Source organism: Lacerta agilis, chromosome 16, assembly GCF_009819535.1.
Source record: "Lacerta agilis isolate rLacAgi1 chromosome 16, rLacAgi1.pri, whole genome shotgun sequence".
NCBI classification, from domain to species: domain Eukaryota; kingdom Metazoa; phylum Chordata; class Lepidosauria; order Squamata; family Lacertidae; genus Lacerta; species Lacerta agilis.
Window position 1 is genome coordinate 118,421 of NC_046327.1, and position 18,576 is coordinate 136,996.

At 41.7% G+C, this 18,576-nt stretch overlaps 1 protein-coding gene across 1 annotated transcript in view; it reads left to right on the plus strand.

The window, feature by feature from the left end:
* GLIS3 (GLIS family zinc finger 3) overlaps window positions 1-18,576 on the plus strand; it is a 155,920-nt gene that overhangs the window by 112,538 nt on the left and 24,806 nt on the right. Inside the window, exon 6 of the mRNA XM_033173157.1 lies at window positions 10,706-10,847. Coding sequence (XP_033029048.1) covers window positions 10,706-10,847 — 142 coding nt within the window. The remainder of the gene's footprint in view (window positions 1-10,705; window positions 10,848-18,576) is intronic.

Consider the following 18,576-nt stretch of genomic DNA (forward strand, 5'->3'; position numbering starts at 1 on the left):
CCACATTCTATATGTAGTTACTATTTGTACAATAAATGTAAACCACATCCAGGGAGACTGCAGGAAAAAAACAGCAACTTTTTGCTTTTAAAAGCAATGACTAATGGCCTCCTCCCCTGTTGAGAAATGTAGGGGCCTTTCCCAGCACTGTAAAATCACGTATGTCTATTTGCATGATTATAAAGCCCAACCATAACTGAAAAAATGTGCTAATTCAAAGGGTTTGCTAGTGATTAACTGTCCCTTGACCTAAGGCAGACGGAACCACCTAACTGAGTTTAACTAACTGAAGAGCCAAATCACCAGATACTTTATCTGTGCCCTTAAATCAGAGTTTTTGTTTGTTTGTTTTTTAAAGACTAGTTGTCAGCACTGATCCAGATTAGGACTCTAATGTGTGGACAGGAGATTTCAACCCTTTGCTCCTACTTGGTTCTGATCCAGAACAGGGGAAAGTGGAGTTCATTGGTGTGGATGGCAGGAGGCTAATGAAAAAGTGATCAAATGACAATTTGCAGCAGAGAACTGAAAGTCACACAACAGAACATTACAAGATGGAAACAGGCAATTAGATGAACATAAACCCCACAGAATGTTTCCGTGAATACATTTCTTTATCACTTTGTGCTACTTTGTATATACCGTAATGTTTCATGCTGAAGGCTAGGCTTCAAATGAGGCACAAAATCCAAGTCATTGCAGGAAGGCAACTTTCAGGTGTCCACAATCCCCCATTCACACGGCAGCATCAACAGCAGATACCATCCAATGGATTTGGGAGAACGTTCATTCTTAAGGGATGAAAATTCTTGTACAGGTTCCTTGTGTCCAACAATGGCCCCTAACAATGACCCCCCTCTTTTTTTTTACAGAAGGGAATAGTATGGTTCCAGGGGGTGTACATGTGAATCAATTGCCTGCTGATCATGGTCCTGCAATATAAAACCCCAATTCCGTAAAAACATCCTTAAAAAAAACACGGGATTCACTCCTGTTCCTGTTAGCTGCTCTCTTGTTCCTTAGCTTCCCTATGGGAGCAGCAGAATGAAATGTCAGGCTTCCTTACAGTGTGGAGACACTGAGCAACACAGCCAGGCAGCATTCAGAATATTTTTGTTTAATTTAGTTCATTATATAGTCTGCCTTATCCTTTAATCTCAGGATATCAGAACTTTTTAAATGATTAATGATGAAATAGTCCCATAATTCTCTTGGGCAATTCTAAGAAATAAGTCCAACACGGCTACCTACCTGAATCTAGAATTGTGATTAAGCTGTGTCAGATATCCAAAAGAATAAACTTCTAGAGCTGGGTAAAGATTTGCTTATCTGTTTGTCCTCACTATTTATATCTGGCACAGAGGAGACATTATCAATAAGCCACCAATAAACCCCCCATGGCTGATCAGAGAGATCTTGCTAGGAGTGAGTGGTGATTTTCAAAGTCTTAGTCTAGGCATGTGCTAAACTGTGAACATCTTACTTGTGCCTGACCAGTCTATAACAATTTACATTACTGAAATTAGTATGCATAATAATAAAATAATTAAAAATCCCAATCCATGGATCATGCTTTTAAAATCGTCTGATGTAATTCCTAAAATTATTACTATGCAATAGGTGGTTCCTCAATGCAAAAATTCCCATTTTGATGCACAACTACACAATCTCCCTATGTAATTGTTGATTATTTCACATGTCCCAATCCATAAACTGTTATAATTAGAATGAAAATCCTGCATTTTTCCAAAGAAAATGTGAAACTGTATGTGTTGCCATTGTTGCTTATTTACTTGCAATTTTGAGTTAACTGTCATACCAAGTTGGATCCAAACGTAGCAGTGCATGAAAGGAAAAACTCCTTGCCACAGAAATCTTTTGATCCAGCTGAGATATTTGGCTGGGAAGATGGTGGAGGAGGCGTTTTTTCACCAATTCACCTTTTCTCCCTGCTGCTCTCCCACTCTGTGAAGGAAGATTCCCCAGCAAAAGTCACCTCCCACTTGACCCACCGGTGAGAGTAAAGCCGGAATCCAAGCCATCGTATTGAACCAAAATAGTGATTTACAATACTTATTAAAAGTCTGTCTTTTAAGGATTAGGTACCAACTGTTTCTTTGTGGGGGTTTTTTTTTTAAGTTGCAGACATTTAAACAGCCAAATTAATAAAACCACACTAAGATAAACATTAGCATTTGCTTTCATGGAAAGAGTCCAGACGATTTATTTGTGCTGCACACTGACTCAGATTATTGTTTTCAGTGCTGGAAGAGAAGCTGCCATCTTTGCTGTGTCCCAGCTTGAACAGCATGTCTGGCATTCGGATGTTGTTCAGAGAGATAACTAAAAAGAGCAAGGATATCATTGATGTCAATGTCAACCATACTTAAGATGGATAAAGACGAGCTTTTTGAATTTTTTAGTAGCAAGTGTGTGTCATAATCCTGATGCATGATAATTGTGCTCTGTGTGCAATTAATCTTTGTTCCCTAACTCGATTATTTTTAGTTTCACCACTGTCTATGAAGCAAAAATTTAATAGCAACCCTGGTTATATTTATTTCAATGAATATTTTTAATCTGGTGACATACTGCCAAAGTCAGTGTGCTGCCTTGAGGGATGCCGCGATGCATCTGTCTTTCTCGGTTTCACAGGCATGCAGATTTTGTAGAAATTAAAAAAGAAAATCAAGACTCCAGGGAGAACAGAATCCTTCACTACAAGTTTGGCCCTGTTGAACGGCTGTAAACAGAAATGCTTTATCCAAGTTGGCTAAAGAGATTTCTCCACAGTGCCTGAATATCTTAACTTTTTGACACAGGAATGACTGCCAATTAGCAGGGGAAAAGTACTCCATAGTTCTTGGGTGGCTTCCGATTTTTACCATTAATTGCTATCACTTCAGAAAGTAAATAAGACTGGACAAGAACAGTCAATAACAGGCTATTTTAAAACACAAAACGTTTGCCTGTATCAAGCATAATGGCTGTGGTTTTGAATGCCATGTACATCTGCAGTTTTGGGGGGGTGGGGGTGTATCTATTAGATTAATTATAGCTGAGTCTGCAGTGATAATTTCCCTTAATATTTCAAACGAAGAACTTTGACGCTAGATCTACTTGCTGGGGGCTGTTGTGTTCCTCCAGCAGTTGCCCTCCACTCAGGCCCGGTCCTATCACTGGTCAGAGGGAAGCAACCGCCTCAGACAGCAGATACCAGGGCACGGGTCCAGCAGCAAGGGGCTAGACAATCAAGTTGGGAGTGCCATGGGGCCTGGGCTGCTCTCTCCAAGATAAGCCTACAGCCCTTAGCAGATTGTTGTTGTTTAGTTGTTATTGTTATATTTATTTATATCCTGCCTTTTTCCTTGGCAGCACTCAAGGCTGCTTATAGAACCTCTGAAAACATGGGGGGGGGAAACAATATTAAAAAACAAACACTGACAGAATTAAAACAATATACATATATAACATCTGTTTAAAACATGCAAATAATTACAATAAAAACAGCAAAGCAGCAGCCCCTTCAAGTTAAAGGCAGGCCTGTTGGAATAAGGAAGTTTTCACCTGCCGGTGAAAGATAACAAGGAGGGAGCCAGGTAGAGGACGCTAAACTATTGCTAGCATTAAAGTACCGGTAACATTTACCTGTCAGTCAAGTCAGCCTCTGCATGTGGGCGCCATCTTGCCTTTGCCTCCGGCAGCTCAATAGCCCTCCCTCCACTGCATGATGGCAAACCACTTTTGAAACAAAGGTTCCTTTCGAAGCCAAATTGGTCTTTACAATCGTTAGTGGAGGCCCTGCTGGCCATACCAAGGGCAGCAAATTGCCACCTGGAAACCTCATGAAAATGGGCTTTTTCGGTTGTACCCTCTGGAATACTCTTCCTGCTTGGGCCAAGACTTTATGCTCCTCAGGATATTATACAATATTTCTCCCAGGCAATGCTGATTGTACACTAATAGTTTCTGCAAAGATCTAACACTATGCTTGCAGGGGTGGACTCAGGTAATCTTTCATAACATGGCATCCTGTGCAAGGCCAACATTTGGCACCCCCAAATGGATCGTCTCCATTTTGTGCCCCCTGTGCAGGGGAACAGCGCCCTCAATCTGGCACTGATGCTTGGTTTTGCCTGCTAAACATTCTAGCAGACATTTTCAGAGCAAAATAGTACAGGAACCCAGGCAAAATATTAGAAGGACTGGCAGCAGTGCAACTTGCAAAGCATCAGTTTGGTTGTTAGTATGCTTTGGTGGTAGTTATGCATTTTCAGTTTTCAGCTGTTGGTTCTACATGTAAAAAAGCAAGCACTAGAGATGTCTGTTACATTTGTCTTGGTATTTATTTTTATTCCTTGGTAATTTATTTAAATGTGTTTCTTTCTAAAAAAATAATGCTATTGCTCTTTGCATGAACTTTTATAAATTTAGCAAAAAAACTCCCTTTCATCTTTCTTATTTCTCATAAGTGGAATAAAATAGAACTGAACACGCAATCATCATAGTTGTCCTGAATTGCCTTCTATACCACCATCTCAAGGAAATTTACCATAAAAATAATCAATTACATTTTTGCGTTGTATAGGTTTGAGGCAATATGGCAGCAGGTTAGTCTAAAGTGTCTTCAGAGCTTATACCTTCTGAGCACTGAGTCCAAAGTATTTCTCTTTTCTATGGTACTATCTCTTCATATTCCAAGGGCTGTGTTTCAACATCAGTTTTAGTTTCTAGTTGCCCTTCTTCAAAATTATATTTCACATTTCATTGTTAAAACTGCAAGAAAGAGTATAAAGGGGACAGGAAAATTGTGGTTTTATTGCTTTGTACACACTTGAATTTTGAATATATCTTCATTTGTTTTCTATGGAATCCAATTGAAATATTTCATTAATGCAAGAGGAGAAATTGCATCTGGGGGCTAAGGGTCACTAAGCAGTGCCCATGGCAACTAAGAAGCCATTCCTCACAAAAATGCTGTAAAGAGTAAGTGTTTAATCCTAACCGTAATCCCCTTACTTCCTGTTCTCAAATGAAATATAAATCAGACACTGTGGAGCAGAGCAATTTTTCTCCAAGGGGATGTTGGTGCAAAAGGATTAGAGATGGGCAGAAGTGTTTGAGGAATTTAATTATACTATTTGTTGTGAAACACTGGTGACTATGATCAACAATTCTTTTGACTACAGTGACTTAAAACAACAAAACAGACTTTGCACATGAATGGTGGGTTGGCTTTTTTCTCCATCCCCTTTTGTCCCTCTTGTTGCATCATTACTTCAAATTGTTGTGACACAAAAGCTGTTGCATTTGTACTCTCTGTTTCCTCAATGTGGGGTTTAAGCATTATAGGGTCTCCACCAACCTATAGGAAAGAGGTGCAATTAATTAATTTATAGCTTGCCATGTACATTACTCATGTTTGATACTGTTGTTGTTGTTTGAAAAGTGTTTCTGTATTGCTGTATTTTGTTTATAGAGGATTATCAAGTCTTTGGGCCCAAGACAAGGAGGAAAGGCAGGAGACTAGAAGTGTCCATTGGAACTGAGCTCATCCAGAACTGACCTGGGCTGCATCAGAAATGTTCCAGGTTTGCCTGAACCAAATTGCAGACCCTCCAACCTTTCTCAAATGAAAATAGGGATAGCCTATTCCATAATGATAATTTTACTATTTATACCCCACACATCTTACTGCGTTGCTCCAGCCACTCTGAAGAGCTTCCAACATATATAAAAGCATAATAAAACATTTAAAAAACTTTCCTGTACAGGATTGCCTTCAGACAGCTCAAGGATCGGATAACTCCATACCCTCCAACATTTCTCCAATGAAAACGGGGACATCCTAAGGAAAAATGGGATGTTCTAGGATCAAATCATAAACTGGGATGGCTTCTCTAAATCAGGGATGTCCGTGGAAAACAGGGACACTTGAAGGGTCTGAAACTGGGATCCCTCTGAGTCACCCCAAACGGAATCAGGGACCTCCAAAGTGGTTTGGGGCTATTGGGACATTTTAAAAACTGTGCAGTCAATGTGTCTACAAAAATTGAAACATTTCCCCTCCCCTCACACTTGCCACATAAGAGAAATACTACCACATAAGAAAAGAGGGCAAGGTCTTTTGTGGCGGACAGCCATAGCTTCATATCAGAAGGAATTATTTTCTGAGCTTTCAAATCACAGTGCTTTGGGCTAGGAGTTGAAACAACACATCACCTTGTTCTTGTTCCCTTGCTAGTTCTGTTACTGATTCATGCTTGAACTATACTGGACGTTCAAGAGCCAGTTTGGTGTAGTGGTTAAGAGCGGCAGACTCTTAATCTGGGGAACCGGGTTCGTGTCTGCACTCCTCCACATGCAGCTGCTGGGTGACCTTGGGCTAGTCACACTTCTTTGAAGTCTCTCAGCCCCACTCACCTCACAGAGTGTTTGTTGTGGGGGAGGAAGGGAAAGGAGAATGTTAGCCGCTTTGAGACTCCTTCGGGTAGTGAAAAGCGGGATATCAAATCCAAACTCTTCTTCTTCAAGTCCTCCTGCCTCTCACTCCTCTCCACCGCTGAGCTACACACAGATTAGCCCCAGAGCTCACTAACATTCACCACACCAAGAACTTCCTCTTTTGGTTCTTCTCTTTTCTATACTCTTCTTGAAAAGTATAAAGTCAGACCTTGGTAACATAGTGCCCTGTGTGAAGCCAAAATGCTTGCTTCGGGAAGGGGGTGTGAGGACTCTGACAGGGTCTGAGAGCCCCCCTACCTCCTCCCCAAAGCTGGGCAAGCGCTTACTAGGCTTGGGGAAGGAGGTGGTAAGGCACCCCCTTGGCCCCCACACCTTGTGGGGGGACCATTTGCACTGCCCTAAATCCCCCTCACCATTCTGTCTCTCCAACTGTCATCACTGTCAGGAATGCTTTGATGGTGTTTCCTGCTTGGCAGGGGGTTGGACTGGATGGCCCTTGTGGTTTCTTCCAACTCTAGGATTCTATGATCACTCACCCTGCAGCCAGTATAAGAAAGAGCCTTACACCACCTTAAAGGCTGCATCTTATGAAACAGACGGTGGCCCAGAAAAGCTTATGCCATAATGTATGTGTGTGTTTGTGTGCCTTCAAGGTGCCTTAAGACTGTTGCTTTCACTCATCATTAGGTTCCTAGGCACTATCAATCTTCCTCTGTTGATAGAACAAGGCAGCTTCCCATCTCTCCCTCTCATGCAGCCTGATTTGTCAGGATGGCTATCAAAAGCCCTGCTTAACTGTATTTTCAGACCATAGGATTTGTATCAGCACTGTGTTATGCAAAGAGTAGTCGTGTTTCTCCAAACTTAAAGCCATTCCTCACAGCTGTAACGATGATAAAATGCCCCAAGGTGATCAGAAGAAGATGAAAACCATGCATCTTATGTCACCTGCTGCAACCTGCTAGGACAGCAGCCTCACTGCTATCTATCATGTTTGCCAAGCTGCAGCTGGGTTGACTTTGCAACATTCTGTAAAAATAACAAAGTTTAGCATGCTCTTGCAGGATCAAATTAAGATTGGGTCAAAAAGGAGTGTGGGAACATCATTGGTAAAACTGGAAAAGAGAGTGGCTGGGCAGGTTTCTCACCTTTAGTGTTCTGGATGGGGAAATGAGTGTCTCTGTATGCTTGTGATAATCTTCCTGTTTGGTGCATTGGTGGGGTAAACTTCAGCAAGATACTGTTTCCAGCTAATGTGGGACCTCAGCTTCAGCATGAGTGTTTTGAAGATGTCCTTCCCCAGGAGTATATATCTGTGGGTAGATGAGGGCTTGTTTGGCTTCCCCATCTCTGTAGATGCAGCAGGAGTGTGGTGGCTTCCTTGGAGGGCTTCCTCTAATTCAGAATTTCCTTTGAATATCATTCCAAACTTTGGGACCAGGTCTGCAAAAGGTTGTTTTATCTAATGCTGCAGCCATAGGAAAGGGCATCACCTGCACCCTTACAGCACGTCTCCCTGGCTCCGAAATGCTTCTCAAGTGTCTTTAATGCCGGGCTTCAGATGGATTCCTAAATGCTACAATAATAGGAAATATGAGTCTAGGTATCAAAGGCACCATTATTCTCTCAAAAATGTTTTGATAGCAAGCTTATCTGCGTGGGTGTACATACATCAAGCTATTTTTCTCCTGGCTGAGCTTATTCAGAAGCATATTTTAGTGGCATCTGATTTCCACGGAACAATGATGACTACCAAGGTGTCCATGAAGAAAACATGAGTCTGATAAACAACAGCGATAAGGAAAGTGCTAAAGAAAAGTTCTTTTGATGAGGAGCCCTTTCCTTTGGAAGCATCTCATGCCTCCGACCAACTGAATGCCTGTTCTTGCACTCAAACATAATGTAGCTGCAAATTGAGGGATTTAGGGGCCTTGTTCCCTTTCAATTACGGTACGTTCCCTTGATTTGCTAAATCTTGGGTGATTATCCAATCATACCTGAAATGAGGAAATGATGGGAGTTGAGTTTCCATCTCTTGTCCTAAGTGATTATAAGCATTAGAACTGTCAAGGGGGGGGGGAAGCACGTGTGTGTGTGCATGTATATATCTCGCTAAAAATGGTGCCTTGTTTTCTGCTGCACTTAAGTAAGAATAACATTGCTCCTGGGAACTGCTCAGGTTCCAGATGCAAAGTTTGTCATATTAAAAGGACGATCTGAATACCTTGCATGAAAACAATGTATTGTATATTTCAAAGCAAGTAGATCATGTGTGCAGAATACTGGAGAGCAACTCCATTAAATACAGTGAGAGATACATTTAGGTTCATACCATTATTATATCTTTAAATTCAGTGCAAGTACTTTGGAAACACTGCTGCAGATTTCAGGATTGATGGCTGGGTTAATATATCACTTAATAGGTAGTGTATTATGGAACATATTTCCATGGGCACAAATTGGGCAAGATTTTGGTCACAGGCCATATCTGCAGGACAGCTCATTTTTCATCTAGGAACACAGAATATTTGACTTCATATTCATGAATCAAAGACAGTATTACAACTGTAAAATCACGACAAACAAGCTTGAGCATGGACAGAGTTCAGTTAACCAGTGCACTGTTTAGTTTCCAGGTCTAACTAAATGTTGCAAATGTAATAAAAGCTGGATTAGGGAGGGGGAGATTTGGGGCAGAGAAGTTATGGGGTAGAGAGGTTATTTCCCCCTGCATTTCTCATTCCAAGCAACTTTTCCTATCCTCAGCACCACAAACATGTCATTTACTTTGCAAACAGTGTGATGGGGTGGATTGTTGGATGTTTATTACCACTATTCACATTTCCATGTAACATTTTCAGTTGAACAATACTGTGTGTGATTCCTTTCTGTTCCATTAGGGCAATTCTCACTTCACTTTTTCTAATCAAGCACTATGTGTACACTCAAGTTCAAAGTACACACGAGCCACAAAAAGGCAGTATATGCACATATACGTTTCTCCATTTGTCCTTAAAATACATGCACTTAGGGAACCACATCCGTCTTTTTCACAACCTGCATGTGACTTGAGAAACAAATCTATTTTGTGTGTGTATTCCCAACCAGCATTTCAAAGCATTCCATTCAGGTTCCTAAAAAATGCAGAAATTCAAACCACACTTTGCTTCACTCTTTATTATCCCTCCTTTTCCCCATATTCTGAATCCAATTACACATAGTTGGGATGCCTATAAAGGAAAGAGATCAGCTCCATACAGTTTAATAACAATAACAATAACAATAGATACATTGCTGGCAAGCTGAGTTGTAAAGGAACCTTTCTAAAGGTAATTATAAACATAGGATAAATAATGTAGCCTTGAAATCTTTCTTGGGAAGGTTAATTGTTTTTGAACAATGTTTCGTGGCAATTAGTGCTACTTTCACTACTTATTCTAATAATCTGGATGGGTGAAATGTAGATACCTTTGACCTTAGAAATATACATGGATAATAGCAGTAATAGATGTTAAGCAATGCAGAGTGGAGTTCATGGATACAGCATGAGAAACATCTGGGTCCTGGAGATGGGAGACACATGAGGGATAAACAAGAAAAGATACAAGAACTCACCATACATATTTCTGGTTTTGCTTCTTAGCAAAATGGGGGTGGGGGTGTGAGAGCAGCTATCGAGACAGGACAACAGCTTGGGATGGAAATGGCCAGAACTTTATTGATTACAGATGTCAGAAGGCTTTGGCATAGGCATTGGGGATGAATTGGCTCTGGTTGATTTCTTCACCAGAGCCAATTCTGGGTTAAAAGGATGCAGATCAAATAGGGAGAACTCCTAGGATGCTCTTTTGGGGAGTTCTGTGGTCCATTAGCCACTATCTTGGCCTTCAGACAAAACTCCCCCCCCCCAGACCCCTTTACCGGGATACTCTGAAAATTTGTTCCAGTTGGATAGACTGTGAGGTCATTCCGTCTTGTGCTGTCCACAAGCGTCAATGTGCAGTTTTCACCATTCTCAGCAAATGCATTTGTTATGCTCCAAATGTTGGGATTATATAGTGTGTTTTAAAGACCAAGCTCACTCTTGGTCTTTAAAACATGGAGAGGGGGAATGTAATGCAATCTTCTGATTTCATTATGTTATCACTGAAACATAATGATATTATTATGTTTCGTTATTATGGTGTTTGCTGCTTCTCTGTAACACATGGTTTTTCTCTTTTCTGTGCTTGCATTTCAGTTGCGTTCAAGTATAGAGCTTGACCAGGACATTCTCAATGACTGTCTCACCATCCAGCCTCTCCAACCTCCTGCATCTCCCCAGGGTGCTTCAGAATGCACAATCAGACAATCTCCAGGACCTGTGCATGACATTTACACAGGTATGGTATAGGGGGAAGTGAAATAAACATTATGTATAGGGTAGGATTCCAGGAAATAATTTTGTTGCCCATAAAAGCAAAGGAATGGACAATAAAAATGAATTGACAATAAAAGCAAAACAATTTTAATCTAGAGTCAGTATGCAACTTTCATGAAGGATACAAGTATGATCTTGAAAAAGGAAAGAACTGTAAAGCCCTATTAAATTCACAGGGAGAAAATTAAGCACAATATCTGCAAGAAACCAAACAGAGTTTACGGTATCACCTTGGAAAACATCTTAATTCAGTTTAATCCAGGCCTCAAAGCCAAAAATGAAGCTTCATGCAACCCTTTCACTCTTATGGGAAAACATTTTTAAGGCTGTAAGTTTTTCTCTTTTTGAGAGACATGGATGGAATTACAGATATAGAAGCCCCTCCTGAGTGGATATATGCTTGACATGCATGCCTTTAAAGTTGCTTGGAGGAGGAAGTAAAAGGGATTCACTTCCCTTCTGTGGTTTTAGGAACAGTGATTTTATTAGGAATATGGCAGGCATCGAAGGAGTGTCCATAGGAAAGGAATGTACAGACTTCCAAAAGGATGGGAGATATAACAAATGAGAGAAGGTAAATGAAAACAACTAGACTGAGACTTGAGTTCTTCTCAGGATAATCATAGAAAGCTGCCTTATATTGAGCCAGACCATTAATCTATCTGCACTAATTGGCATCGGCTGACCAGAGTTTCCCCACCCTCGCCCTACATGGAAACACCAGGGATTGAATCTGGGACTTCTAATAGGCAGGGCATGTGCTTTATCCCTGATCCATGGCTCTTCTTCCAAAGAAGGATGACAATACTCTGCCTTTACGTTATATTTAATGCCTATGGAGGAGGTAATTTGGGTCACTGCAGATTACTATACAGGGCTGAGAAAAACTGCACTTGTTTAAACTACCCCTTATATGCAATTATTAAGAGTAAGCACACCCTGTCCGTCATTGCAACTGGTCACATATTTAGCAGTGGTAAAGAGCAATTCAGTATCAAATGATGGGTTAACTGATACATACACAATTTATTTTCTTTCCCTCCAGTTGGTGCCAGACTAAATTGGCTAAAATCAAATGAGGGATGTGCAATGCACCGAGGACAACTTGATGATAGTGAGGAAGCTGACGCATGAAAAATGTTGTTATTGTTATAACAATATATGTTATTGGACCCCTCTCTGCTTTAGTTAGCCAGCTTTTTATAATCTCCATGAACAGCCTCTGCTGTGACCCTCACAATCATTTTGAAAACTAACTACAAGAGAGGGAAAAGCACCAATAAAATTCCTACACGCTGCTAGAATGCATAGCAATAATGGTGGACCTGCTGTGAAACAATATAGAACATGTCAGAGATGCCGGAGGAAAGGGTGAAGTTCGCAATGGAGCTCCTTCCTGGTCCCAAGAGGTCACAGCTGTTTCGTTGGCTGGCTGAGATCCTTTAGGTTTGCCTTCAGATATTTCTAGTGATTGGCAGCTGGAACAATTGATTAACTGAGGCAGATGAACATATTGGAAACTCTTATTGCTTTTGTGATTAAGAGCCAGCAGAATCCCCAAAGCAATAAATTGTGGGATCTGGATTAAGATCTGTCTTGCTAAAACTGACGGTCATTACATTAGATTGCTGCCATTCAAAAGATTGCTGGCTCTTATCTGGTTCAGAAGATTGTAGTTTGCCTTCTGAGTTCTTGTCTTATGTAAAAAGGAAATATTTATAGTCATTTATGCCAATGCAATTTAAAACTCATAGCCCACAAGATCCTAAACAGTTCTATAGATTTGAATAGAACAGCTGTTTTAGTTGCACAGCTGTATTCCTGGGTGAATCTGGAAATGGAACTTGGGATATTTTTGTCCTGCTGTAACTCCAGAGTCGTCCGTGACTGGACCTAATGGTCAGGGGTCCCTTTACCTTTACATTAGTGAACTATATAAGAACAAATACTACTTTTATATATTATTAATCCTAACTGCTGAGTTACTTGGCCAGGTAAACAACTATGACTTCTTTTTCTTTCTTTTTTTTCTAAGAGGATATTCAAATTATATTTGCATGTCATAATGAAATATTTGAGTTGATTAGTCAACTTCATCCACAGTACAGTGGTACCTCGGATTAAGAACTTAATTCATTCTAGAGGTCCGTTCTTAAACTGAGGTACCACTTCAGTTAATGGGGTCTCCCGCTGCCACTGTGTGATTTCTATTCTCATCCTGAAGCAAAGTGCTTAACCCGAGGTACTATTTCTGGGTTAGCAGAGTCTGTAACCCAAGGTACCACTGTAAATAGATTAATCAAGCAACAGCATAAATATATTTAGCCTCAGATTTTTATACATTTATTTATTTATTTATTTATTTTAATCAATTCATATACTGCCCTTTATCAGCAGAGCCCAGAGTGGTGTACAACATTAAAAACATAATTTGTATAGCATAATAATAAAACAATCTCAGCCTCACCCCGCTCTGGCAGACACCATGTCACACCCCTTCCCCCGGGAGGCAGCTGCTGCTGCTGCTCAGCCACCCTCATGCACTGTTGTTGAATAGAAACACTTGTCCCTGGAAGGAAAGTCCATTTTAATAGATTGCCCTTATGGCCCCCATAGCGTCTTCCCTTCCAGGGCAAATGACATTTGGTGGGGTGATTTTCACTGGTGCTTCAGAATGGAAGGAAAGGGTCAACCTTCTTCACCCTCACCAAGATCCCAGTCCACATCGGAGGAGCTCTGTGCATCTATTATTTAAAAAACTACACACACACAATTGTGCAGGTAATGGAGTATAATCTAATCATTCATAGCATGGCTCTGAGTTGATTTCTCTATCAATTTAACAACAAAACATTGAAAACCCCCAAACTGACCCCTTATTTTGACACTGATTTGCACACCTGCAGCCCTGAGACACAACTGGAAGGCTCCTAGATTGAGCAGGATTTTTCGGCTTATGAAAGCCCCATTTTATGGCTGCTTAGACATTTAAGTGGAGGAAACGGCAACACTTTTGCACTTTGATTATTCTAAAAGGAGGTAGATGAGGTCTTTTTTATGTGAAAAGATTGACAGAGAACTAATTTAAGAATAATATACCCATGGAAATGAATTAGGGCATTATTGGTAGTTTGCAGGAGGAAAGGTGGCAATTCCCCATTTCAGAAAGGTTCTTTAAATTACAGAGTACTTTCTGTGCTAAGATGGGAAGAAACTTTTTTTATATATAAAAAAGAAGCTTTGATTTGGAAGCAGTTTGAGAATGCAAACTCTCATTTCTTAATTGTGTGCAAGGTGACGTCGTCCATCGCCTCTACACGATTTCTTCTTAACAGCTATTGGGAAGTAGAAATGTGCAACTTCAAATACACAATGCATGCGAGTGGCCATGTTTCAGGTGGACAACACTTGTGTTCGATGCCTCTTTATAATGAGGTACTGAACAAAGACGACATCATTCTTCCTGTCACAGTTACTGTCATTTAAATACAAATTATTATATATATAATTTTAGCTTCAATGCAGAAATATTCTGTTGATTTAAATGCTGCATCATAAACATCACAAGGATAAGATGAAAACAGCAGAGAATTATCTTTCCAAATGGCTGATTTCTCTTTTGAAGAGATTACAACACTATAGGCCTCGAGTTTTCTGAAGGTGCAGAAAAGGAGCCATTGGGATGAGAATGAAGAGATGGGAGCAATTAAATGGATTATAACAGGCCATTCATGTATTAATAAAATATTAATATTAAAATGCATATAAACCTTGCAAACAATTAAGTCCTATAGTAACAATTTAGGTAGTTCTGGAGGGAGGCCCATGTTGCCCTTGGTAGGCTAGGGATTCCCCACGATGGCTCTATCAGTTCTGGAATTCTATGCGCAGGTCTGGTCTCTGGCATCCATCCATCCATCTTGGGAGACAATGGAGGAGTGTGCCTTTGGGGGTGAAGTCAAACTGTTGGAAGGTTGCCGTGTCTGCTGTGGCTGTAGAGACATGTTTAGTTGCAGCTAGTGCAGATGAAAGTGTCTGGTTGTGCTGCTGCAGACGTCCCATGGCATTTCTTTTCTCTGTGCTCCTCCCGGCGGTTATTTCTCCTCTGGTCACTGCTTTGAATGCATGACTTGAATGCCTGTCTGCAGGCACTGAGGTCACCTGCAAGGGATTCCCTTATGGCAGAGTTGATGTGGCCAGCCTTCATGTCTTGTTTACAGACATCTTTGTAATGCAGAGTTGGTCTGCCAACAGGCATGATGCCTGAAGCCAGCACCCCATAGAGCACATCCTTGGGGATCCTGCCATCTTCCATTCTGTGGGCATGACCAAGCCAGCATAGACGTTGCTGAGACAGGAGTGCAAACATGGGAGAGCATATCTTTGTTTGAAACTCTGTCCTGCCATGTGATACTCCAAATCTTCCTGATGCAGCACATGTGAAAGGTGCTGAGGTGTCACTTCTATGGTTGTCAGTTGCCCATGACTCAGTTCCATAAAGCAACATGCTCAACACGCTTCCTTTTGGTATTGGATGGTAGCATCACATTCTCTCATAAACTTTCGGAGAGATGAGCCATTGCTGTGGCTGCCTTGTCAATATGCTTGCCCAATTCAGCATTGGTGGAGAGCTGATTTTTTCACGCCTAGTTCTGGCCTTTACAGAAACATCTGGCCGCTGATGAAAGCAGAATTTTGGGCAAGAGCAACCCCTAGCCTGATCTGGCAGGGCTCTTCAGATGCTCAGTTCGTCAGCTGTAGGAATCGTAGCTTAATTCTACTACATCCGCCTTTGGCAAGCAAGGCCCTGCAGATGGCTTTGGATGGCAGCGCTGGCTGGGGCTGTGGGGAGTCCAGAACATCTGGAAGGTGTCCCAGGTTTGGTGAAAGCTCTCCCACCTAGTGAACTTAGCAATATCATCTCTACATAGAATGCTTCTTGGGTCTTCATGGTCACGATTTCATATTTTATTATTAAAACCACAATGAAATTTGTTGTTGTTGTTGTTCAGTCGTTCAGTCGTGTCCGACTCTTCGTGACCCCATGGACCAGAGCACGCCAGGCACGCCTATCCTTCACTGCCTCTCGCAGTTTGGCCAAACTCATGTTAGTAGCTTCGAGAACACTGTCCAACCATCTCATCCTCTGCCTTCCCCTTCTCCTTGTGCCCTCCATCTTTCCCAACATCAGGGTCTTTTCTAGGGAGTCTTCTCTTCTCATGAGGTGGCCAAAGTACTGGAGCCTCAACTTCAGGATCTGTCCTTCTAGTGAGCACTCGGGGCTGATTTCTTTGAGAATGGATAGGTTTGATCTTCTTGCAGTCCATGGGACTCTCAAGAGTCTCCTCCAGCACCATTATTCAAAAGCATCAATTCTTCGGCGATCAGCCTTCTTGATGGTCCAGCTCTCACTTCCGTACATTCCGTACAATGAAATACACTGTCCATTATGGAACTAGCAAAGACAGAATGCACCTCGTTGCTGTTCACCCTTTAGGGTCACATTCCAATAAAACATAAAATATCCACACATCTTTACAAAGGTGGCAGCCAGTTTCTCTCACTCATTTTAATGCTGTTGGTTTGCTCATAAATATTGTTCCCTATGATCCCTTTCTGAAGGCATGACTACAGACATCCAGTTTTACTATACATATTGTAGCAGTTGTTAATTAGATTTTCCACCAGATAAACATGCCTTGCTCTTTTAACAATGCCAATAAGCAGAGTGTTAGCGATAAAGGCTATGTACAGCTTATTATCCCACAAATACTTTCTAATATCAATTTCCAGTAATTATCCTAACACAATCTAGCCTGTGTCCCACAGATGACAGCAGCAGCAGTTATCTCAAATGCTGTTACATCTACTTTTAATCCTTTTTAGTGTATTATATCACCTGCGTAAGATTATATAAAAGCTATCTTTAAGGATTACTGAAAATAAGTACTTGAGAATCCCTGGACCCCTGTATAAGTCCAGTCTGCTTCTGACAAAGGTGGTTTTAAATTCCTCTCTCATTTTAATCCACAAGACTTCAGTCTGCTCCTTCAAAAGCACTTTACAATGGGGAGGGGGGACCTTCAACCCAGAGGCTTGGTGGGGTCCTCCCAGTCTCTCTATCTGATCCTCTGGATTCTCCCTGGGCCATTGTTTTTGCCTGGCTAGACGTGTCCTTTAATTGTGAGAATACTGCTTACTTGCCAAGATGGAGAGAATATTATTGTTGTTGTTGCTGCTGTTCTCATTGCTGTTGTTGTGATTATTTATATTTGTATCCCAGTTTTTCTTCAAGGAGCTCAAGGTGGCTTAGATAGTTCTCCTCCCCATTTTTTGTGGGATGTGGGTGGTGCTGGGATCTAAACCATTGAGCCGCTTGGGCTTGCTGATCAGAAGGTTGGCGGCTTGAATCCCTGTGACAGGGTGAACTACCATTGCTCTGTCCCAGCTCCTGCGAACCTAGCAATTCAAAATACACCAGTGTAAGTAAATAAATACAGTAGGTACCGTTGTGGCGGGAAGGTAAATGGTATTTCTGTGCGCTCTGGTTTGCGTCACAGTGTTCCATTGCTCCAGAAGCGGTTTAGTCCTGCTGGCCACACGACCCTGAAAGCTGTCTGTTGCAGGGATTCTTCGCTGGAGCCTCCCGCGTGCAGGACAAAGTCAACTGCACACGGGATACCAGTTGCTGGGGGATCTGTGGCCAGCGTCTCACGTGCATCCTTGCACGGGCGCCGGCCAAGCCTGCAGACGGGACGGCCGGTAATTCCGGAGCTTAACTCACACCGTGCCGTGAAGAAGGTTGTCCGCCAGGCTGACTCTGAAGGGTGCGTGAGTAGTTCGGATGAATGAGTGACTCGTAGATGTACCTGCAAGCACTTGCGACCTCCTAAGTTGTTCCCTGAAGCAAAGTACCCAAATAAAAGGTGGCCAAAACTGCGGCCAAACAAAAGCGCTAATAAACTGCAAAAAATTAAACTAAGATGAAATGAAGACAGACAACCATGGTTTCTTTTGATGGCTTTGGCTGACCCGTGTGGGCTTTTTCTTCTCTCTGTACCTTGCCACGCAACTTTCTCTCTGGGCTTGTCCACTCTAAAATCTTCTAAGCTAGCTGACCCTTTACCGCCAAATCTTCCGCGATCTATCCCTCTCTACCTCCTGCACGCTCTTCTACCCAACCAACCCAACCAACCCTCGTTCTAACCTACCCGTTCCTTACTCCATCTAAACACTCGACTATCTTCTTCGACTATCTGCCCAACACGGGGAGCCGCAGCCTTTTATTGACAACGAACAGACAACGTCATGATCAATACTTTTACCAATCAGAACACTGTTGCTGCCCTTGAAAAGGGCGGGAAGCAGATTAACTGACCATTAACAAGTTTAAACCTTGGAGCCAAAAAGTCTTAGCGGAGGGATCTCAGCGGCAAGTCGCCCATTGAATCCTGCTTTCACTTTCGCTTTAACTAGGAAGTATACGTTAAATAGTGCACATAATTGACATTTAAACAGGTACAAATAATTGCAGGTGCAAGCGCACCCACGGAGTGTATTCCCACAGTCTGTGGACAAATGCTGTCTCCCTTGGCCTGAAAGTGGAGATGAGCGCCACACCCCATAGTTAAGTTTGACTGGACTTAACCGTCTAGAGGTCCTTTATCTTTTTACCTTTTACCTCCCCATTT